The sequence below is a fragment of the Eupeodes corollae genome, chromosome 3 (assembly GCF_945859685.1).
Source record: "Eupeodes corollae chromosome 3, idEupCoro1.1, whole genome shotgun sequence".
Classification (NCBI taxonomy): Eukaryota; Metazoa; Arthropoda; class Insecta; order Diptera; family Syrphidae; genus Eupeodes; species Eupeodes corollae.
In genome coordinates, this window is record NC_079149.1 from 115,947,919 (window position 1) to 115,972,550 (window position 24,632).

Sequence of the window (24,632 nt, forward strand, 5' to 3'; positions counted from 1 at the left end):
TAGCTAAATGCATGTGTTTTTTTTAAATCAACGATAATAAAGGTCAAAATAAGAAGATGATTAAAAGAAATTAGCATTAAAATAAAACGTCTACGTCACAGTTATCCTGGAGATAATAACTTTTATCTCAAGGAGGCATTTGTTCAATGGATTAGGAATTTGAGTCTTTAGTTTTCGAATTCTACGATTTACCTACCACTTTTTTCATTTCACTCTATTTTCTTACAAAAAAAAAACAAATATTCGTTTGTAGTTAAATACAATTTTAAAGTTGATATGACGATTTTTGTGCTTAATTTTATGTGAATAAAAAGGGTGTTTTTTAGATGTGTGGTTTTTAATAAAAATTAATACGCATATACATAAGTAATTGCTTTGACATTGAGGAATTTAGATTTATTATAAAGATAAGGGTTTCCCATTTTGGACGATTTTTGCAATAATTGGGCCATGTCAGAAATAACACACCGAAAAATCTCTTCCACATATCGTCATTCTTCTCGGACTTATCTAGGTAGGGAAGCGACTTTATATAACAAAATAGTTTATCTGAAGGTAGGGTTGCCAGAAGAATTTTGATGAAACTATGCAACGAGATTTGCAATCCCGGACTTTTCCGGACAAATTAGAGTCCAAAAAAGAGTACAAAACGAGGACACACGGGCTACTTACTTTTTTACTTTTTTTTTGAAATATTTTATTTAGGTACTTCAGTTATTTTTAAATAATAAAAAATTGTCATCAAATTTCATATCAACATTTCATATTTAGTATACGTTAAGTTAATAACATTTAACACATTATATACATTTTATATATTGCATAAATGAAATTTAAAAATAAAAAAAAAGTTTAAGGTACCCCGTAGGTTGAATATTTTATAAATACATACCTACATAGTTAATTAACTGAAAAGATTTTTGAGAATGATCTATCCTAATTGTATTTTTCATTGCATCTAATTTTGTTAAGTATTTCACCAACTGAAAAAGATGACACTGACGTTTGACAGCAAAAAAATTCTTTTTGTGTAAATTCTGTTCAATCAAATTCTGTTTGTTTGGAATTTCTCTTTCTAAATGATTGGTTCTGTTTATTTCTATAATCTTATTAGCCGCGATTGAGTTTTAGAATAGGAAACAAAGAATATTAAAAAAAACTTTTTTTAGTGATAGAAAAAGGGAAATTCCGGACAATCAGCAAAAACTATCCCGGACGATCCCCGCATAGGTTAAAAAGAGTACATGTCCGGGAAAACCCGGACGGATGGCAACGCTATCTGAAGGTAATAAAATTAGCCTTTTTATCAAAGAAATTTAAGAAATTATTCGTCGCATATTGCAATCTTATTGTAACCACCTGTCATACTCAATTCGCTATCCACATAAGCTTAAAAATTCAACGAATACATTTCTCGCACGCGTCTTAACCTACAAAATTGATTCTAGTCTTTGTTGTGTTTCTGATATGACGAATGCAAACAATCTATGGGAAAGAAATGTCATAATAGACTAATATTCGTTCATTCGTTAGTCGGCTTCATGTGAATAGTCGTTAAGTGTGTTCGCTTTGAAATGGCAAATCAAACAAAGCATAGATAAAATCAAATGACAGCTGACAGCAATGCATTGCATTTCAAACTCCTAAATAAGTATTGCCATATTAAAAATCACACGTCCAAAAAATGTCTCTTAGTTTTTTTTAACGCTAAAATCTAACTTGAGTTAATCGTGTGACTATGATGTCGCCAAAAGTTTTTTTTTGCAACGCGAACTAAAATATCTATGCATTTATTTAATTTCATTTCATGTTTAACATGGCAAGACATAGCCTTTTTGGGTTTTATGATGCCTTGTTATATAAACATACTATTTTTTAATAATTACAAAATTAAAATATAAACTTTTTGCCAACAAATGTCATGTATTATCAGTTTAAGTATTGCCAGGCATAGTTTTTAAAATATTGACAGGGGCTGTCAATTTTAGTTATGTCAGATTTAAAATAAGTTTTGTTTGCAACTCCACGCTGACACCACATATGTCTACTTTAAGCCATTTATAACATTAAAGTTCTTTGAAAAGGCAATTAAAGCCTTAATTCTATCATATTATCAGCTGCCTACGACTTTATGTTCGAAAAGTTTCTTCTTAAAACTAAATGATTGAGTTTTCTCTTTTACTTTTTCGTAAGCAACTCTAAGGAACCAATGCAGGGGTTATTTAAAAAGAAAACTATCGCTACCAGAAACCTTTCAAAAGGATTGTGATAACTCTCTGAGAGAAACCATTGGAAAATAAAGATCGATCACTGACATTTTTTGTGTGAAAAAAACAATGATTTCAAAAGTCGCATTTGCTTAAATTTCAGGTGGTTCTGAAGTCAAAATTTTTGTATCAAGTTTTAAATTTACATGACATTTTTCAAATTTTATATTAAATTGCGTAATATAGGGTTTTCCAATAAGAAGTTTAATTTTGAAATGCCCATTATTTGGGAAGCTGTCACCTGTTGACATGACCATGTTATATCTCGAAAAGGTAATTTCAACTTCCTCAGGCTTCTCGAGCCATGAAAAATAAAAGGTCTTTGGCAATGCTCCACAATTGATTCAAGACCTTAAAGATATACATAGTTTGTGAAATTATCGAGAACATACAGCAAATGTGCAAATTGGCTATGGATAATTTAATGAAAAGTATATGGTGCTGCTGCATAGCCGAGGCACTTAGCTTAGAGCTATTGCTCCATTGATTTCTTTTTTTTTAAATACTAGTTTTTTCAAATATCAAAATAAATCCCTTTATTGAAAAAAATATCATATTAATAAATAAAACGTAATACAAATCTAAAATCAAACAAAACTTCGATATATTAAAAATATTCAACAAAACTTTGTAAGTGCGTTATGCGTAAAAAAGCTTTTCAAAGACAAAAATAAAACCAAACGGAATACAAACTTGAAATAAGCTTGAAACTCTAAAACACTTCAACTGCAACTTCAAAACAGCATGAAAAGCAAATATAAAAAGAAAACTTAAACCAAAATTATTGAAAACTACTCTAACGTATATATAAACATAATTTGTAGGTAATTAAAAAAACAAGCAATCATAATGAAGGTAAGTACAACTTGACTCAATATCGAATCAGTTCTTTTTTGGTCCATTTTTAATAACAAAAGATGTATAAGCAAACATTAAAAGGTTGAATTAAATTAAAATGCAACAAAAACTTGCAAATTAAATGCAAACAAAACTCAATACAATGCAACATAAGAATTCAGAATTCAGCTGATGGTTGGGGCAGGCTCAGGTGCAGGAGGGGAAGAGGATATTTTATACATACATTTGTACTATTGTAGGTATAAAAATTACAACAGGCAATTCAAGCAAAAACCATCATCAAAACAGAACAAAACAGAGCAGAAGAGCAAGGAGAAACAGGGAAACTTACTCCAACTATTTCGATTCGAATGTTGATGGCTTGAATCGGAATCAGCCTCAATCGAGGCGGCACTAGCACCGACACTTATCGTGAGGGGATGATTGTAGGACTTGGTCGCATTGTTATTGTTAACGTTGTTATTTGAGACACTTGACAGTCCTGGCCATTGCTGCTGTTGCTGCTGCTGATGCTGCTGTAGCTGTTGTTGAGATGCTGTTATCGAGTCCTGCTGTACCTGTTGTTGCCAGGCATCTCTTCCTCCTCCCCATTCACTCGATTGAATTCCAAACGGGCTGTTGATGCCATTCAGATTGCTGCTATTGTGACCAAGGACTGCCATAGCCGTTGCATGAGCTGCCATCGCCAGGGGGGTGAATTTTTGATGCTGCTGCTGTTGGCCATTATAAGGGTTACTAGTAGTACTGAGGTTGCTTGGTACATTGTAAATGTTGTTGTTGTTATTATTGCAACTATAAGGACTATAGGCCATGGAACTACTGATGTTGTTGTTGGAACATTTGTTGAAAATATTTTTCGTTAGATTACTCGTTTTTAAAGGGAGGTCCTCATTTTCAATCTCTGGGGAACTAATGCCAGGACTGAAGAGCGATATTGAATTGAAGTCGTTACTTAGCTCAAACATTGTATTCGCATAGAAATTGGTTTGTTTTTGTTGCTGTTGATTAGAAGTTGGTGTTGTTGTTGGAGCAAAAAAAAGGTAATTATTGTTGTTACGGTTGTTGTTGTTTATGTTGTTAGTTTTGAATTGTTGTTGTTGGTTGTTGTTTGCTCCTGGTTTACTATTAAACTCTGAAATTTTTTGAAAATCATCAGAATTGAAGGTTTAAAGATGACAAAGAAAAATCATTTTTCCACACAATTCAAACCAAAAAAAACAACATAAAAATAAAAGTTTAGAGGGACTAGAAACACTTATTTGACACACTCATATTCACACAAACAAAGATTTGAAGAAGAATATGTTTGACCCTATAAGAGAAAGCTACGAGCTATAATGATGTACATAATTTTTTCATAGAATAACAATTACTCACTTCTGTGTATTCTGTAATACCAATTTGATCGGCGGGTAATGTTTGACGTAATCAAGGGTTATTCATTTCGTGAGTTCAATTTTTGAGCGCTGACATTTGTAACCCTGTCATTTGAAATGTCATGATATTAGCTTAGCAATATAACAAAGCTTCAATTATTAAAACTTTATTGAATTGAATTAAACATTTCGTTCACCTCCTTTTTGACTTGCAATTAAACACCATGGCTTGAACGATATGTAGTTCAAACAAGCCACACAACACGACCAATTGGCTACCAATATCATTTAATTTGACACTGTAAGATTTGATTCTATGGGATATTTCTAAAGATCGTGTATACGCAAATAACCTCCGAACTCTAGACATTAGAAGTTATGTCCGGGATACCGAACTATATTTGTATCGATTACAGAATCTGATAAGTAGGCATCGTATCGAGTCAAATTTCAATTTTGATAGATCTATCATAATAAAAATGTCAAGAACTCGCCCGAACCCATTCGAAACTCATTCCTCAGACTCTGTAATGTACATTGATTGTTTTTTATAATGGAATTAAATTTTTATCAAAAATGTAATGCTGGATTTTAATTTGTTTTTCCTCAAAAACCCTAAAATGAATAATCATGCATTTATTGCGTAGAGATATGAGTTTCAACCTTGTAATTCTACCAAACATATTATTTCAAAGATAACACATGACGTAGCTCTTTTATAAGATTCGTAAAAAATTGTGGGTCCCTCTTAATCGTGCTCATTAACAACATGCATTCTTTAGCAAACCATTTTGGGCAATCATTATTTTGCCTATTTTCGAAAATTGTTTAACTAAATGGTGTCAAAATTATCCCATGCGGAATAATTTGATATCGAACTAAAGTTTTTATATGGCCAATACGGAAAATTGATTCAAAATTTCTTCGATGGGAAAAATAACTCACGCCATTATTTATTTTTAAAAAAGGTTGAACTTAAAGAATACTTTTCAACAATTTCGATGGAAAAAATATTGTCCTAATACTATTTGGGAATTTATTGTGGACAAATCTTGTTCTTAAAAACATACATATGTACATACATCTCAAGAAATTTAAAGAAAAATAAAAAACTTTCAACAGAACTCAACAATAAAAAGAAAAAACTTTTCGAGAAAAGAAAAGTTTTGCTAAATACAACTAAAAAAAATCATGATGTTGACAAGAGTTGAAGCTAGAAACCAAAAATAATGCCGACCAGGAAAAATTGCATTTGTGTATAATGAAAAAAAAGGAGGAAACATTTGATGGGAAAAACTTTTTTGCAGAGATAAAGGAAGAGCATGTGTTTTTTTTAAAGAAACAAAGGCGGATTAACAATACTCAGGACTTTTTTATTTTTCTTGATTTTCGAAAGAAAATATTTTGTTTAAGTTCTTTTTAAAACAAATGACACAACTCATATTTTGTTTGTCTTTTAAATTCGACACAATGATTTAAAATAATTCTCAGTTTAAAGCAATGCCAGACAAAATACGCGCATAAGCCAAATTTTCCGACATTTGATTTTTTCTGTATTCAACTTTTTAAGGTTTATATTCTACTTTAGTGGGGAAACACATATGACTTCCATTGCTATTTTGTTTTTAATTTGTTACAATGTCAATTTTGATATGGGATATTTCGATCTAAAATTAGTTTTGTTTTCCGAATGAATTAAGATTTTAGATTGAATTTGTTTGACTTTGTGTTGTCAAAAGTCATTTTCCAAAACTTCAACTCTGTTTATTCGTTTTTTTTATTATCATTTTTTGGCGACAATATTTCACGTTAAATTTACAATTGTTGTACTCATATAAAATCCTTTCCATGGACGTCATTTTTCTGCAGGCACATTTGATGTTTAAACAATTTTTGTCAACTTGTGTTTTATAGCCTGCTCAAAATTGAAAAAAAAAAGAAATTTCCATACAAATGTTGCTTTATTTTAACTTTTGCAGTTTGACTTAGGTCATTTAACTGACAGTTGTCAATCACTTATAAACTGTGTGGTTTTAGTGAAAAACAAATATTGACAAAATTTAGTGTTTTGATGAAATTGAATAAGAAAAACAATTTTTTTTGTTTTTATTCGATAACAATAATAATAGATCTGAATGAAAAATACTTGTTTTGCTTAACTATTAAGAAAGGTTTTGAGTGTTTGTTGCAAGTATTTTTGTGGTAAATTAATTTTCGCTATGATGTCAATTGACTTGAAATTATCCTTTTGTTTTCGAATTTAGAAAATAAGAACTAAGAAATTAAATGTAAAAGGTAAATATTAGCGATATATTGTTTTTGCCTACTTTCGTTCAGTTTTGTTTTTTAAGAGGAGAAAATAAATTTCTTTTCTTCATAAAAAAGTAAAATGATTCAGTTTATTTTGAGGTCATTGCTAAATCTGGGTTTTGAAATTTTGAATAGAGTTTTCTGTTTTGCGGATTACAATACACATGCATATTTGACGATATGAAATCCATAGACTTAATAAATTTTTCGATAAATAAACAAAAAACAATTTATTTTGCTCAATGGAACAACAACATTAGCAGAATCTGAGTTTTGACATATTAAACAAAATAAATGATTTGTTTATCGGAATGGGCAACCATAAAATTTTCCGGAAAAATCGCATCTTCCTAAGTTTTTATCAGCTTTTTCTTCGGATATTTGTGTAGCACTTAGTTTTTCAACTTGAATGACTGATTTAATTTCTGACATTTTTCATACATATTCTTCATTTTACTCAGGTTTTATTTGTATCTCCCTTTCAAAACACCTTCAATCCAAAAAAATATATAAACATAGCTGCTTGATAAAGCAAAATATAAGTGCATACAAATAAAAAATAAAAAAAAATATACATAGGTCAATTCAAAGCAAAACTCATTTAATTAATACAATTACTCACCAGCTGCATTAAAGATCGGGGCATGATCAAAATCAGCAAAATTCTCCGAATTTCCATTTGTTGGCGTCGCAAAACCGCCACCGACTCCACTGCCGTTGCCATTTTGCATATTGCCATTACCATTCATAAGTGGACCAACAGCATTGCCATTCATCATGTGTGCTGCTGTATTAATCGACTGAATCTTTGCATATCCGTTGTTCGTTCCAGACGAACCTCCCGATCCCGATGAAGCCACTGAATTAGTTGAAGTTGCGTCGAATATAGTCGCTGAACTAAAATCGGCCACAAAGTCCGATTCTGGAGTAAATCCATTGCTATTGCAGCTGCTAGTTTCCGAATTGGCTGCCGAACCATTAAAGCTCAATTTCGAGTTGCCATTTGTTGTTGCATTGAGGCTACTCAAGCCATTAATGCCATTCGAGAATGCATCATAGTGATGACCATTTTGTTGTGGTTGATGATTTGGCCGACTGATTGCCGACGGACCGTAGCCATTTAAGTTGCCACCATGATTGCCATTTGATGATCGCGATGATGGTGGCGTTAGAGAGATATTCTGGAAACCATTGTCCAGGGCGGTATTCTTTTGATTCATAGCTTGTACGCTTCCGTTGCTAAAACCATTCATGTTGTTGTTATTGTTGTTTAAATTATTTAAATTTTGTGTGTGCGTTGCTGCTGCTGCTGCTGAGGAATTATTTGAGGATGGTGTCAATTTGGCTGCATTCGGCAGCGATTTGAGAGGACTAGCTGGCTCCAAAAAGTAACGTTTACGTTCGTATTTGTCTATCATCAATTCGCGCTGATCTTGGTGTACTGCTCGCTTGGGATCCCACAAACCTAACCAAGTTTTGGCGCATGTATCGTTGCCATGTGATTTAAGGAATTCAATTTCATCTGGAGTGAATGTGGCCATAGAAATGGATTTGACTCGATGTGGTGGTGTTAGACCTCGGCTGCAAATAGAAGATAAACATATATTATTTTCGATTGATTTGAAAAACCTAATAAAATTTAGAAATGGTATAAAATAGTAAAAATAATTTAAACATTAGAAAACTTCAAATTACCAATTTTACAAACTTTGTGATTGATTTTAGAGTTTATTGGTTTGAAAAAGTTCAACCAAGTAGAAGCTCCGTTGAACTTAAGTTATTCTGCTAAAACATGTGAAATTAAATGGAATAATCACAAGTATCAGAACACTTTTATATAGGGTTTTCCAATTAAAGGTGAAATTATACTAAAAATTAATTTTATTTTTCAATGAAAGGAAGAGAAATTTCACTTTTTTCAAAGGACGGGAGGTGTTACAGAACATTCAATTAGAAATAAGGACCTTTGTTCTTGTATATGATTTGACAAGACGTTTTGGTTAAATTTCCATCTGAAAAGCATACAATTAATATTATGTCATTTCAAATGACAGCTGAGTTTGACAGATGCAAAATGCCAGTGCTACCAATTTGAAACCACGAAATCAATTACCCTATATTTTGACAGTTAAATAAAAAAGTATTCTTTTCCGCTTTATTTGGTAAAAGAACTACCAAGATAAAACTTTGCATTGCAAGTGTTTCAATCTCAATGCAATAGATAAACTTAAAAATCAGTTTAAATTGATTGGAAAAAAGCGATTCAAAGAAAAATTAAAAACACAAGGAAATCGTGATGAATTAAATTTCATTGATGATCAAAAACACAACTGAAATGAGGAATTATCAACAACAGTAACGGCGGCGGCACGTCTCATTTTTTTTCGAAAAAAAAAATACCAACAAGAAACTAAAATAATAAAAAAAGGATTCCACTCCAACTCCCACTCCCAGAATTCCCAATCCAGGTGAAGTTAAAACCAACGAGTATTGAAAGAAGAAAGCGAATAAAAATGCATTTCACGTTGTCAAGATAAGGGAAATTAAATTACCCTCTTGACGAAGCAAAAACATTCGATGAATATTCAATGGATTAACAAAAAATAATGTCTGTGCATTATGTTCTCTTATAATGTTGTACATAACGGTAAAGTGTTTTAATGCTTTGAAACGGTGTATAGTGTGTATCGTGTTCACAGAGTTCTTTGATCTTTAAATCGAATTCAAATAAAAAGAAAAGGAATACAAATGTAAAAAGAAGGTGTGGGCGCCAAGGGAGGGAATTTTTTCTCTTTTTGACATTTTTAACATCCCCCTGCCCCCTGATCCTTGTGAACAAGGTTTTGTCAAGCACGTTATAAATATTTATTTAGCATACGCTGTATTCACTAAGGTATATATTCTGACTTGTTTTTGTAGTTCGTTCGATTGAATCACGTGCCATTCGATTTGGAATTTTATTTTCAAAGAATTTCAATTCATTTGATTGGAATTGTGCATCATCCAGAATGTTTTTGAACAATTTTATTTTTTGGCAAAAGAATGAAAATGATGTAAATAAACGATGTAATTTTATCAAGGACATATAAAACTCTAGAGTTTGGACTTCATGTAAAAGACTGAGAGATGAGCATTTTCAATTTTTAAGGAACCAACTCTTACATAACGTGATGGAGAAGTCAAAAAAATCATTTGGATCACATTTTTTGTCGCAGTCGTTTTATAATTTGTTGAAACAGGTGTCTAAAACTTTAGACATATAAGAAGCTTGAATGAAGCTTGAATGTCATACTCTAGTTGTGGATTTTCAGAAAAGTTCTTGTAAACGACTAAAAAAAAGAAAAGTCTCTTCAAATTTTCAGAAGATGGCAACAAAAAAATAAAAAGTACCAAAATATCGATCTGTTTAAAATAAAAATGCTTAGTGGAAAAACTTTTAATGCTCTATATTTTTCATTACCAATAACATTGAGTTAGGTACCTAAAACTAGGAACCTTAAAAATCATTTAAAAACTTTCTAAATCTTCCTATTTTTGTCAAGATATGTATTTTTAGAATTGTATTTTAATCGTTAGCTTAGACTTGAATATTCAATATTTTCTAAGAAAATAATCCCCATTTCCAATAATCGCTTTCAGAAAGAATACGTGCTACTTTACGCGATGAGAACCAATCGTGAATTAAATTTGCGATTATAATTTTTTCTTTAAGTACACTTTGTTGAATTTTATCGCAGACCAGTGGTGGTATAAAGTTGTTGAAACTAATAAAATGTCTTTATCTTGATAACTTGAAATTGAAACGTTCTTCTAAACTTACAGACATACAATTTTACGATCCATATAAATATGTACTCTAAACTGAAATAGCTCTTCACAATTTTATTTAGGAATGAATGAACTCAACTCTAGAACAGACCAGACAATAGAGTCTTCGAATATGCATATAGAGTACATATAAGAATAAACCCTTTTTACAACCATTGTGTAATCACGAAACTGCAACTTCTGTGCTGAGAACACTTTTCTTTTGCATTGTGGTTTACCACATTTTGCTTGCAGAATACAATAAAATGTAATTTAAAAACACAAAAAGAAAGAAAGAAATACATTTATATTTTTCAATTGTTCTAGAATAGTAATAAAATAAGTGTAACGACTTATTCAGTACAAGAACATAGTCACTCAACAAAGAAGCTTATTTCTATAATGAAGTTTTACTATCTCTTCGTTTGGTTCGTTGATAGCTTCTTAAGTTGAAGAGTATCTAACTAACGTAGCTTATAGTTCTTTGTGTGATGGATTTATTCGTTTTCAATAAAATGGACAGAAAAAAAATATAATCTTCTACCGAAAAAAAAAAAACAAAATAAAAAGAAAATGAAACCGGTTCTCATCATCTTTTAAAAACATTTCCTCAACTTATAGCGGAAAAGATACAAGGAGCAGAAGAATACGAGTAAGAAAGGAGACAAAATCCCAAAGATACCTTTATAAATACATACACCAGGGGATTGGACCAATGGAACACCACCAACGCAGTAAATTCTCCGGAATTAAGTTTTTATCTTGTTAAAGTGGGTGAAACCGATACGCAATTTATGGGTGGCAATAAACTCCGGACATGGATAAGTAGGAAATGATAAAAAAAGAGCTTAAACTTAGAGAAAAAGGAACAAGGGTCAAAAAATACTTTCGAAGAGAACGGTTTTATACTGGAAATATCAACGCATCGCCTTCGTGGTTATATAGAGTGATGTTCAAAAAAGTTTAAAATCGTTCTTGGCTGTATCTACTTTTGAATGAAAAATTAGCTTTTTAGGGCGGTCATAATGTTATATAATGCAACCTTAATAAATTTAAAGTCAACTTATTTAAAAACAAAAATTCTTTAAAATATTAACTTAATTGAATTGTGACAAATTTTCGTTAAGGTAATGACTAAGTATTTTAATGGACAAAATACCATACAAAAAGTAAGATTGGACTTTCTGATACTGACATAATTTTCAAAAATCATGAACTAGATATTTTAACGATAAATAAGCTTGCTGAATATTGTTAAAGGTAAATTCAGGTTCTTCGAAGCTGTATCGGAATCAGTTATGTTTTATGCAGTGCAAGCTTAGGGATGTCGGAAATATGAATAAGTGGAAAAACTGCTCAAATTTTACATAAAACTTTCCACCTTCCTTCGAGTTCGCCAAACTACATGATCATGCTGGAAACGGGTTTATCGCCTTTATTGATAAAAACTCTCAAAACTCACTCAAAAAGTGAAATAATATCTCATTTAATCTAAAATGAAATGTTTTTGTTTCTTTTTGATGTACATTTATATTAAAAAATAACATTTAAAAGAAAGTGAAATGCAAATGAGATTTTGAAATATATATAACATACCGTTGGCCACTATATAATTTATTTTGAAAATGATGGTTCGGTTTGAAGTATGCATCCCACCGTTTAACCCAATTTTCGAAAGGAATTTGTTTGGTTAAATGGATGCGTCAATAAATTTCAGGACTACATTCGTCGCGTTATTGCTGATATACGTCTACAAATATTAAAAGGCATCGAAAATTGATTACAGAAATCTCATATAAATTATAATGCCCGAAGATAATGTTTCGAACTAGTCAAATTTAAGATATCTTTATTGTTTTATTCCATTTCAAAGTTATATACCCATAAAAAGTCACCCTTTTTAAATTCAAATTCATTTCAAAGTTGCCTTATTTCATATCATTCTGTTTCTGACAATATTCTTGAAGATATTAAATCAAAATTTTGTTTCGTTTGTGACACAAAATTTTAATTGAAGTGCACTTAATTTATTTTTAAATTGAGTTCCATTTTGTTATCTTGTTTGGACGAATAATGGTAAAATATTCTATTAAACTTCAAATCACAAAAATATTGTACTGACATGTATGATACAATGTTTTTATTTCAAATCATACTTTAGTTAGCCTTTTTAATCCAGTGGTTCTTTGATCAACAATTAAATTTTCTAAAATATTCTTTGATATCATATACAATTGTCACTTATGTGACAGAATACTAGAATTTAAAATCTAAATTCATTCAAGTTTTTTTCCAATTTAATGTGATCTTCTTTCAAGAAAACATCAAGTCAGGTGAAATACTCTTTGAGATAGCAAATAACAGGTTACGGTTACATGTGTGACATAGAGTTTTTGGCTATATGTACATACATTTAACTTCAGTGAAAGTTTTTTTTTTCAATTCAATGAAAAGAACAGAATAAGACAGTTAAGTTTTGAAACTCAATAGCTTGCTGGCCATTTTTCTTCTTTGTCATTGTTTATTTTGTATGATATCAAATCAAATGAATATTTTGGTTACGTGAGTGACACAACTTTTTAATTTTAAATACAATTTCTGTTTTTGCTTTTTATTTCAATTTCAATGGCAATTTTGTTTAAGTCTTCGCCCAAATTATAAGAAAGGTGGAGTTTGTTGAAAGATTCTATTAATTTTTTTTTGTTACGTTTTTGACATACTTTTATTTTTAGTCAAAAATGCACATTACTCAGTTTACAGTCACTGATTTGATCTCTTGATTATTTGGGTTGTGTACAGTTTTTTGAAGTTCCAAGGTGAAATAAACAACTGGAGCCTATCGTGACAAATGTTTAAATCCTTCCCTGATGCGATAGGATCAAAACATACATAGGGAATTATACCTGAAACTAATACGAAGAATTTCAGAGACATATATTAAAATATGTACATATGTACTTAACAGCTTACACAATGTTCAATTTCGAAAAAAGATTTTTTCGGTTTTGAGAAGGAGCAATTGCTAAAGTTTAAAAAGGGTTAATCGTTGTCCAGAGAGAAAAGGCACACAGAAAAGAAAGATTTATATCGTCATCATCGTCTTCATCGACCTGGAATGCTGCAGTAATCTGAAAAAAAAAAATACTCCCCAAGTGAAAGAAAAGAAGATGATGACATTGACTTAAGTGAAAGAATAAACTACTAGCGGGTGGTATACTATTACACGATATGAATGTAAAAGAGAAGTAAGTTTGAAGCCATTTCTCGATTAGTAACATTTTTATTTCTTCAATGAAATATGATGCTGAACTCACTGAAAGCTTGATTCCTGTCTGCATACCTATGTAGCTCCATAAATTGGATATGGTATTTGGATTTTGTTGGCATTTAAAAAGGATCTTGCAGCTGTTCGTCGATTATCTTGGCTGACATTTTACAAAGTGATTTGTTTGTATTTTGTGTTGTTGATAGTAATTATTCAATTCAGGGAGATGATGGAAAAGGTCATCGCAGAGAAAGTTTTGTGGTTATATTAAATTGAATCACCTTTTTTATCCAGGAACAAAGTTATATTGGAAATGTATGAATATGAATGACAAGGTAAAAAGGTTTTTTAGGGTAATGGAATTTTTGGCAAGTTATTGACCTAAATATTAGTGTATGATAAATTGTGCTTTTGAAAGCTATAAGAGATAAGTAAAAACAGTTGTTTCAACTTCAAGGCACATAAAATGATGGTGAAATGAAATATTGCATACATTAATCTGACATGGAAATGGGGACTGGATTTGGAGAGAAATGGCGTACGCTAAATCACCGAAGTCTTGGAATACATCAGCTTGTTTAAGAGACTTATAGAAAAAAAAACATCGATTGAAAGTGGTCAAGACTCTAACTACCGCGAATCTAATGATGAATGTGGAGTATTGCTTTATAATTATCAACTTTTAAGAAAAATGACTTTACCACTTATAATTTTGAGCTACTGTGGATATATAGGATTAGGGTTTAAAGCTTAAGACCATATGAAGCCCGAAGATAAAATGGCGTCGCCCAAAAAGCGTATATATGCGACGATTTCTAGAAACTAAACATTGTCCATCATCATTGACTTTCAATTTCAAAGTTAAAAAATCATAGCTTGGTAGTTGAATGAGGTGCAATTACATCGCCAGAGCCAGTTCAAAACTGCTCCAACTATTGACATAATAATAAATAAACTTTTCAATATTATTCTTGGATTTTCAGAGCCCTGAATGCGACGATAAGCCTGCTTGTTAACCTCATAACCTCTGAGTTGATGATTTGTCGATGAAAACCAGGATCAATTTGACTTATTTTAATTTTAAGGACCCAAGAACCGTCTTCAGTTCTTTTGCAAACTGAATTTCAAATGTCTTAAGACCTACATCTTTATAAAAAATACGGTAAGCCCAATTATTCTCAGTTGTTCTCTACCGACACACATGGTTTTAGTTTTTCACATCACTAACTTGTCCCTTGAGTGCAAATTTTTTCCACCAGCTTCACTAATGCCTGTTTTTCACAAACGATTTAAAAGTAATTTAGTTTTGCAAGTAATTTCTTTAAGTCTAAAAATGTAAAGACATTTCACATGCACTGTTATTATTTGTATTTAAATATAGGAAATGCTTAATAACAGATTACGTTAATTTCTAATTTCATAAGAATCCGTCCAGCAGTTTAATCTAGCCGCCTAAAAAATACTTTCACATATTTATTATCGTCAGATAAGAAGAGAAACCATTGTCTACTTTATGGGTTAATTTCGATATAAATTTTGATTCTTTTATTTTTTCTAATGAACTTAATTCTAAAAAGAGAAAACTTTTCTCCTTCTCGTCCAAAAAAAAATCTAATTATTCCAGTCTAATTAACAGAAAAACAAACCCACAAGATATTAAAGCAATTCTGAAACAATTTACATTTTGTTTCTCCCCACCTCCCCCTAATGACTTTAAATTATAGCAAAGAAATAAAAAAAGTAGAAGTCTTAAAGATTTAATTTAACCAATTAACTTTTCGTACGATTAGGAAAGTTTGGCATGAGACACGACCGACTGACGCTACGCGACTCGACGCGACGCTACGCGACTCGACGCGACGCTACGCGAAGACGACCGGACGTTGGCCGTCAAAGCGTGCGCTTATTCTCATCATCTATTGTTTCGCTAAGTTTCTCCCTCATACCTATACTAAAAAATATCTCAACAGATGGTGTTTGCTTCAATCAAGACTTATTTTTAGAAAATTTTCCTCACTTATGGGCCCAACATCTGGTTCTGTTTTGAGAGTTAAATATTCCAAAACCAGACCAAATTAAATGATGTTTATAGACACTTAACATAAAAACACCATTTCCCGAAGTGGCCGGTAATTGGTGCTCAAATACCAGCTTCTAGACATTTCCTCCATCGTGCACCACCATCATCACCACCGACACCATATCAACAAAACTGTTGAAAAAGGGTGTTTGAAAAGTCGTCCGTCGTCGTTTAGAGGACAGGTGTATTATAAGCTAAGCTCTGGATAGCACAGGCGGCTAACGTTTAACGTCTAACGTCCGACGTCCAACACCACTGTTCGTCAGTCATCAGGGCAGCTGACTTGATGTAAAAATGCTTTTAATTATTCAAATTAAAAGGAAAATTGAAATAATTTTTTCTATTTTCCTCTTTTTTTTTAATTAACGGAGCAAAAATAAGAACCGGAAAAGATTCAATTTTCCAAGCACACGCAAGACGTTTCCATCCTCGTCGTCGTCGACGGTAGACGGAAGACGAAAAACCAAAGTAGTTGTATCCCAGTTAGAGACGTACTCGAGTATACGAGTTAAAGTGAAGTGAGTTCTACTTTTTTGTGTGAATTTTATTCTTGCAACAAGGTGTACCAGGAACGACACGGAGCGACGAACGAAACGTATAAACTTCACAGTCCGGTAGTCAAGTGACTAGCTGTGTTAGCTTTAGCTGTGAAAAGTACCTATAACACGTCATATACACGTAGGTACTCCTCCATCATGATACGATATGTATAAGATTTGTGCTCCAAAGAGTCATCTAGAAATTCTAGAGGCTGTTGCTGATGGTTGCTGGGTTGTTGCTGCACGTAAGTCGTTCGTTCGTAGATATGTTACGTATCTTAAATGTTACTTTATTTTGAACCACGAGGGAGGAGGAGGCGTTTGTGCTATGTGTGTTTTCATATGGAGTGTACTGTTCCAACTATTCTGTACTGGGGATAGAATTTATGCTGATTGAGCTTGACACAGTTCCCATGTGGAGCGTTTCCATTGCGCACATTCACTATTAATAGCCTCGACAAAAAATAAAATAAAAACTAGATGATAACAGAACGTGGTGTGGAGAGCCTCAATCTCAACAACCTAACGTTGCAACGCAATGGAGCTGCTTCTGGTGCTTCTGGGATAGGTACCTATTTGAAGGCACATACTTCAATGAAAAGCTGTATTTATGCCTATTTCCCTTTTGGTTTTGACGGACGCATTTGGAACGAAAACAACTATAGGATGATGATGATGATAGGGATGAATACGACGACGAGCGACGACGCCGCCCAAGCCCAAACCCAATGCTTATGATGATGATGCCAGGTCGAGTTGTACCATAAAACATACGTATATATATGTTTAAAAGGAGAAGCTAGTATTATGATATGGTGTGTTGATGATGCTTTTCACTGTGCACCTCAGTTGCGATGATGGCTTTCATTCATGCATTTCAAATAGGCCGGTTTAGGTTCCTACATATGTACACTGTACAGTACCTGAGAATTGAGTTCGGATTCAATGACGACGACGAAAACGACGACCATACGACTATGATGTGGACATTGTGTTCTTGGCACAGTTAGATGGGTTTTTCTTTTTTGTTTCTTTAGAGAAAGATAGTTTTTTTTTTTTGTGAGTATGTCTTTTGTGACTATGTTACCTATAGAAAAGCACCTGAACGACCTTGTCTCGTGCTGGTGCATGATAGAAGTGCGGGGTTTTTAGTGCTGTTTCTGGTACTGAATAGCAAAGTTTATATAAATGTAGTTGAAGATTGACTTTCAAATTCAAAGCAAGCATAAGAGAGCAGTTTCTAAAAGGGGCGTGTTGATTGAAACGTTTTCAAGGGGGAATTACAAATACCTACTACATATACAACTAACAAAAGAAAAATAAGTACAAGACCAAAGACTGAATTTTTAGTTGGAGTCAAACGTGTTCTAGGTACATAGATGCATTGCATAGGATCTTTCATTATATCTTTGCATTTAAAAACAACGAAATGTTTATGAGATATCATCAAAATTTTGTATTTGTTTTAAGGGTGCATTTCGATGTTATAATTCTTCTAATACAACATTGTCCAAATGCGCGGAATACCCAAAAAGTAACATTTTGTAGGCTTTTGGGGATTAAAATATGCTAAATCCCATAAGAAAAAGTCTAATGCCCAATTTTATAAACAACTTTTATACATTTAACAGGATTCTAATGTGATATTTTGGTTTCACCAAGCGTTTTTAAGTAAACAACCTTTTAAAAACCTTTTAAAACTAAATGCCTATTTTTGGCTCATTAAACTTTAAAAGTATGTTATTAAAAAATGAATATGACAGATTAACAGCTGATGTTTAGCTTTGTAAAATTTGTATTCTTAATATTTGGAGATACAGAATGAATAGGTTAACAAATTTAACATTGCATTTATGATTTTAATTTTTAATTAGAATATTAGGTTGCTTTCTCATTTTTTCTTACACAATTCGCTTAATAGAAAGAAGAAAGGGGGTTTATTTTAACAGGGTTGTGGGGAGAACTCTATTTTAAGAAAAATATCCCTGAAATTTCACATTTTAAGCTTGGTGAAACTGAACAAATTTAAAGGCCTGATAAAATTAAAAAACTTTAAGTTAAAAGTGCTTTTATTGATTGTTTATGAAATCGGACATAATTGGGTTAAATCGCATACATATCTCCAAGTATAGGTTGTGTATTTTAAGATGTATGGTGGGGGCGGTTATAATGCCAAAATTGGTCACAAAGCCCAAAAAGTTTAACATCACTAAAGAAATAAAATTGAAACTAAGCCAAACCTAATTGTTAACCTCTTTTGATGTTCGGAGTTTTTGGGTGGTCTGATATTGAAAAACTCAAAATGTCGTAGTGCCCAAAATAAATAAAAAAATTGTCGCATTGCCCTAATATTCTAACACATGACATTTTTTGGGTGATAAGTCAATAAGTGAGTTGGGTGTTATGATACCTAAAAATTGATTTGGGCAATATGAAACTGATTTTGGGCTTTGTGGCATTTCCTTCTGAAAACGTTTTTGGACGACAGAGCCATTTTTGGACGATATGAAATTTTTAATATTTTGTCCTTATTTTCTTGGACAATCAAATTTCATAAAACCCATCAAAATCTTAATGCCCAAAGGTTCGGTAAAATTGCTAACCGTACAACAATTTTAAATTTGTGCGATATGGTTTTGGGCGAAAAGACCTAACGTCGTATTGTGAACTGAATGTCACGCAGAACTGCAGAGGAATTTATGATGGCATGACAAATGCAACTTCTATCGTTGTTCTCAAAGAAATGAGGACCAATGCCACCTCCATTGCCACAGATAACAATCCTGACTAAATATTGACTTTTCGCCGGACTTTTTGATTTTAAAAAGCAATCGATTAGTAAATTTCAAGATTTTAACATTTCTCGACGTTTTAAGATCTAATTTTTTGAAAATGTCTGTAAGTTAATTTTTTTAAACGATAATAGTTCAATATTTAATTAAAGAGCTTTTAAGCAAATCCGTTCAAAGTGAAAACATTAGATAAAGCCGGAAGATTATCTTAAATTTCATCGAAATTAAAACAAAATATGCCTTTAGAAAAAAACACCCTTTATAAGACCAAATAGTTATAACAAAATATTGACTTTTCGCACTCTCTACGTTTTCGTTTTTAAATCAATTTATATTCATCAATACAGAAATGCAAAAATGATTTTCAACAACTTTTTAGCATTTCGACAAATATTTCAGTACAGTTCCATTCTTCAAAATAGTTTCAACTTAGTATTTAGTTGAAACTTAGAAAAAATCAAAATTTCAATTACTTTATTTTTAACGAATGAATTTTTAGTAAAAAAAAAAAAACAAAATTAAATTCTACGAATAAAATTAACTAAATTCAACAACCATAAATCCTTTTTCGTTGAAAGTGTAAATGGATATATAGAGAAAGGATACTCTTTTGCTGATTAAATTTACGTCTTTTCATTTAAATTACGTTTTATATTTTTAATGAAAAACAACCAAGTATACATACGAGTGTTTCTCTGCAAGTAGATATTTTAAAGTTTGCTCTTTTTTAATTAAATTCAAACATACGAGTAGAAAGGGGATACTATACACACCTCTGTTAAAATGTGTTTTAATCAGTTTTCAAGCTTAAGTTTTCCAGAACATTAAAATTCTTTGAAGAGAAGGAGTGTGTATGAATTGGTAATTAAATGGAATTAATGTTTTTTTTTTATTTTTTTTGTTTTTGTTTAATTTAATTTGAGAAACAGAGTTGATTAAAATAATATAAAACTAAGAATCTCTGACGAAAAAGCTATATAAGAGTAATGGGTTAGTAACTATTCTCATTATTTATTAAGTTGCAACAGTTGTTTTTTAAAATGCTTTCTTTTTAGTAGAACATGTTTTATATAGTCACTAACAATTTTCAAAACAGTTTTGAATTTAAGACGATAAGAAACATATTTAATACAATGATTACTTTAACTGATTGTAATGACAGTAAACAGTTTTCTATTTTTCAAGCTGCACTAGTGGACATTTTTTTTTACCTAGAATTTGATTTATTATGAAAAAAGCTAAGTATTCTGAAATTCATGTTAGGTTTAAATTTGTCAGCCTTATGTGGTAGTGATTTGACAACTTAAAAAATGACTTTAAGCTTCCCATTGTTTAGTATTTTTCGCTGAAGAACCTCAGTTGCTTACAACTAGAAGTTAAAGGGAAATTTAGTGGCGGAATAATTGGTCTTATGTTTGCTTTTTACTTTGTACGTTATTTTAAAGTAATTTTTTTAGTTATTTTTGTTCAATTTGTTAGTTTTTAATTTTCCTATTTTTGCCTAAAAATTTCACTTTTTGAATTGCTTTGTCTTAGGTTCCTAAGATCGTTTCATTTAAAGCGTATTTATCAAACTTCTCTGTTTCGGATACAAAAATATTTTATTTTTATATTATTTTAAGCCGTTTAAACAATAACGAACAATTATCATTTAAATTGAAAAGGAATTATGTACATTTAAAGTTTTCCAATTAAAATATTCGAACTTAATAAAACCAATTACAGTTCTGTATAATTGTCAATGTAATTCTGTCAGTAAAATAATTGAAGTTGTTCGCTATTCACTTAAGTTTAATCGAAAAATAACGTTTCAATGTTAAAGTAAAAAATGTTAAATGTTAAAGTAAAAACGTCTGCGACGTTTCAATGTGTTTCAACATTAGACATTTAATTTCCTAGAAAGATGCATTTTTTTAAGTTATTGATTTGGAAGTTTTAAGTAAAATATTGATTAGAAATGTTCAATAATAATGTTTAAAAACTAGATTTAATTACAAATTGAAATGAAAAGTAGTTTCTACTGTTTAATTCTTAGTTTTGCTTTTAGCTGTGTTTTTAAAAGTTTTCTTCGTTTTCTACTTTTTAGTTGGATTTCATTTATAAAAACGTGTTTTTAATTTTTTTGTGAATTTGTTTATAAACATTATTGATTTCCCACTTCTAAGTTAGATTTGTGTGTGTTTTTAGTTATTACCAACTATTTGTATCACAATGATAGACATCTAAAAAAGTTCTTCTGTTTTGTCAACCATGAAATTTTGTTTCAATATCTCTAAAAAATTTAAATAATTTTTTTTTTAACAGTGTGTAGTGTAAACTGTAAGATTAGATAACATCGAAATACCGATTTTTAAAACAAGCTCGCATATGCCAGGGCCCTATTTTATAAAAACTGGCAGTTGACAAATTTAAAAAATGTATCATACTTGTCTGACAATTCTGTATTCCATAAAGTATTGACAGGTGATAAATGTGTCAGAAATGACAATTTGCAAATAGCAGCTGGGTTCTATTAAATGGCAACTTACTTTCAATTAAATACTGAAAACTGTGTAAATTGTATTTTTTTCATTTCATAAAAGAAATACCAGTACGCATTTGTCGGAAAATTCCGGACAATCGTTAAGAAATCCTTCACAATTTCTTTATGATAAGAAAACATGACAAATATCTATTTTCTTTAAACTGTCAAAGTGATTATAAAATAGATTTTGACGATTGTGAAGTTGTAAATTAACAAATTGTCACCTGTGGCATTTGTCAATGTTTATGAAATAGGCGATATTTTTTGGATGTAATTTACTTTGATCCTTAAAAAAAAGTTTGGACAAGGTAATATTATCGAAAAACTGGTGTATACGTATTATTACTGTTCGATTCAAAGATAGAGACATTTAAATTTCATACGCAAAGATCTTTTTCCTTAAGAGAAATATCATATCCAAGACCAATAAAACATCAGTTAGAAAATCTGTCAAAGTTGAATGAAAAGAAAACAAATTAAATACCAAATTTCATTTTGCCATTCCCGTTAGAAGTACACTTAGATATAAAACTGAAATGTCATTTAATATTGTTATCTAATCTAAATGTCATTTAACTGCTACTATTTTAATTTAGGCTATATAAACAAAAATAAACAGCAACATGACATAACAATCATGCCGCAACAATTCTCACGTTTCATCTAATTGAGCAAACACTCTCCTTTTGGCTTGTTAATCATTGCAATCTTATAACATAACCTAACTTTACCTAAACAAAAGTTGACATTTAAGATTTTCACAGAAACAAAAATAAAAACCTTTCATTATTTTGTGTTTTGTTTTAACACTCAAAAATGAAAGTTTCTGTATGAATATTTCTTTTTTTTTAAAGGTAGGTTAGGTACTCCAGGTCAAACCATCACTGTGAAAATAAACAAAACCAAAAAGTTTTCATTGTGTATTATAAATAGTTTTGTGCAGAATTTAAGCTGGAAATTTACATAAAGCAAAATAATGTCGTTTGTAAATTAAAAAAAAATAACAATAATGAATGGACGATTTTACTGCAATAACTTTTTGTGCCAAGCTAAAGCTAAGCCGGTGGCAGTGTTTATGAAGCTGCCGACCACCAATGGGAGGAATGGTATTGTGTTTTTCTTCTCATGAAAAGCCCATAGTTTTTCTCTTACCTTTAACATAAAGAAATGAAAAACAAGTGCAGCAGAATTGTTGAAGGGCTATAGCACGTATGAAACATTTTTCCTCATTTAAGTTGTGTTTTAGCAACTTCTCTCATAGCTTAAGGTCACTTAAGCTTTACAATATGTGTTGTCCGCTTCGCATATGTTCAAAGTTAAAACAAAAAAAAAAAGAGATTTTTTTTTTTTTTTTAAGTTTTAATATTTAATTTGTTTTAAAGAATTAAAAAGCTTACAATTCTAAGCGTTTCCAAGAGACATAAATTCATATTTTAATTTTTTTCGTGTAAACTGGTGGAATGCTCATCATAAAACTACTTAATAGTAGGACGATATTATTCCTGCAACCTCAATTTCTTAATGTCCATGGAATTTAAGTATTTCCAGACTAAATGTTTTTACAAATTTGTCTGATTTTTGAGAATTTGAAAAATAAATATTTAAGGTGGCGCGACAGTCCGTTGGGAAGTAAGGCCTAGTGACTTACAACTCTAAACCATTCCTGCGTGCGAGTAATGTTGTTAGGAATTGAGGGGACCTACAGCTTTAAACAGAATCCGAACGACTAGTTTGAGAAAGCATTTTTCATGACAAGAAAAATGCTTGTCAATTTTTCGCAGTACCCGTAAAAAAAACTTTAGATGGCAAAACTTTTAGGCAAGGATCGAACCCAAGACCTGTGGCATGACAATCCAACGCACTAACCATACCAATTTACATTTTAGAAAAACATTTTTAACTTCCAAACACTTGCCCAAAGAAAAAAAATTACTTACAAAATATTGTAGACAAGACACTAAGATATTCTGCAAAGATTGACTTTTTGATAGAATTTATACACTCTCATAAGTTATAAGCTAAGTAAAAACAAAAATGTTCGAGCTTGGATAATATGTTCTAATGTCCTTAACTAATTTGTATGAATATACGAATTATCCTTAGGTTTGTTTACAATGTATAATCTTTATAAATCATACATTAGGTCCATAAAAATTCAAGTTGGTAAAATTGACATTTGACATATGTCAGATTCAGCTGTCATTTGAAATTTCATAATATTAGAATCAATAAACTCTAAACGAATTTAAAAAATAAACACAACACCCTGTAAAACCACAGATGAAACATTGTTATTTAATATTTTAGGCATTTTGAAGATACAAAAACTTTTATATGATTACAATTACATCATTGGCATTTTTTTGTTTGGTGTCTCGTCGTCGATTTGGGTTTCTACATCGGCACATAAAGTTCGTCCTTCAGAGCCATAAAACGACACCCTGTGGAATGTGCATGAGTGGGTGTCTAGATGGGTGGGAAAATTTGGCAAATGTATATTGTAATCTATGCCAGATAAAGATAACGTGTTGGGAATGAATTTAAATTGCATTTTACTTGGAATATATTTCACCTACAAAACATATGTACATATATATCTTCGGGAAAATCTACACAAAACACGTGAATGAATAAGTTTTTGTGTGAAAAAATTGTACACATTCTCTTCGTGGGAAAACTTTGAAAGCTGATTACTTATTTCTTTTTTCTTTGTATTGTTGGATTAGAGGTAGTGTAATAAAAAGAATATATGGATTCGTTTGTATTTCTTTTGATAAGCATTTCATGATTATGGAAAATTTAGCATAAATGCTT

General features: G+C 31.1%; 1 protein-coding gene across 5 annotated transcripts in view; it reads right to left on the reverse strand.

Moving 5' to 3' along the window:
- Positions 1 to 24,632, reverse strand: part of LOC129952631 (uncharacterized protein DDB_G0283357) — a 150,783-nt gene that overhangs the window by 5,519 nt on the left and 120,632 nt on the right. For 4 of the 5 annotated variants that reach the window (XM_056065362.1, XM_056065365.1, XM_056065363.1 and 1 more), the window contains exons 2-3: positions 7,434 to 8,392; positions 3,457 to 4,257 (exon numbers count right to left, since the gene is read on the reverse strand). In XM_056065362.1, coding sequence (XP_055921337.1) covers positions 3,457 to 4,257; positions 7,434 to 8,392 — 1,760 coding nt within the window. Of the gene's footprint in view, positions 1 to 3,456; positions 4,258 to 7,433; positions 8,393 to 8,506; positions 8,619 to 24,632 lie in introns of those variants that run through there. The other variant, XM_056065366.1, reaches the window with a different exon arrangement.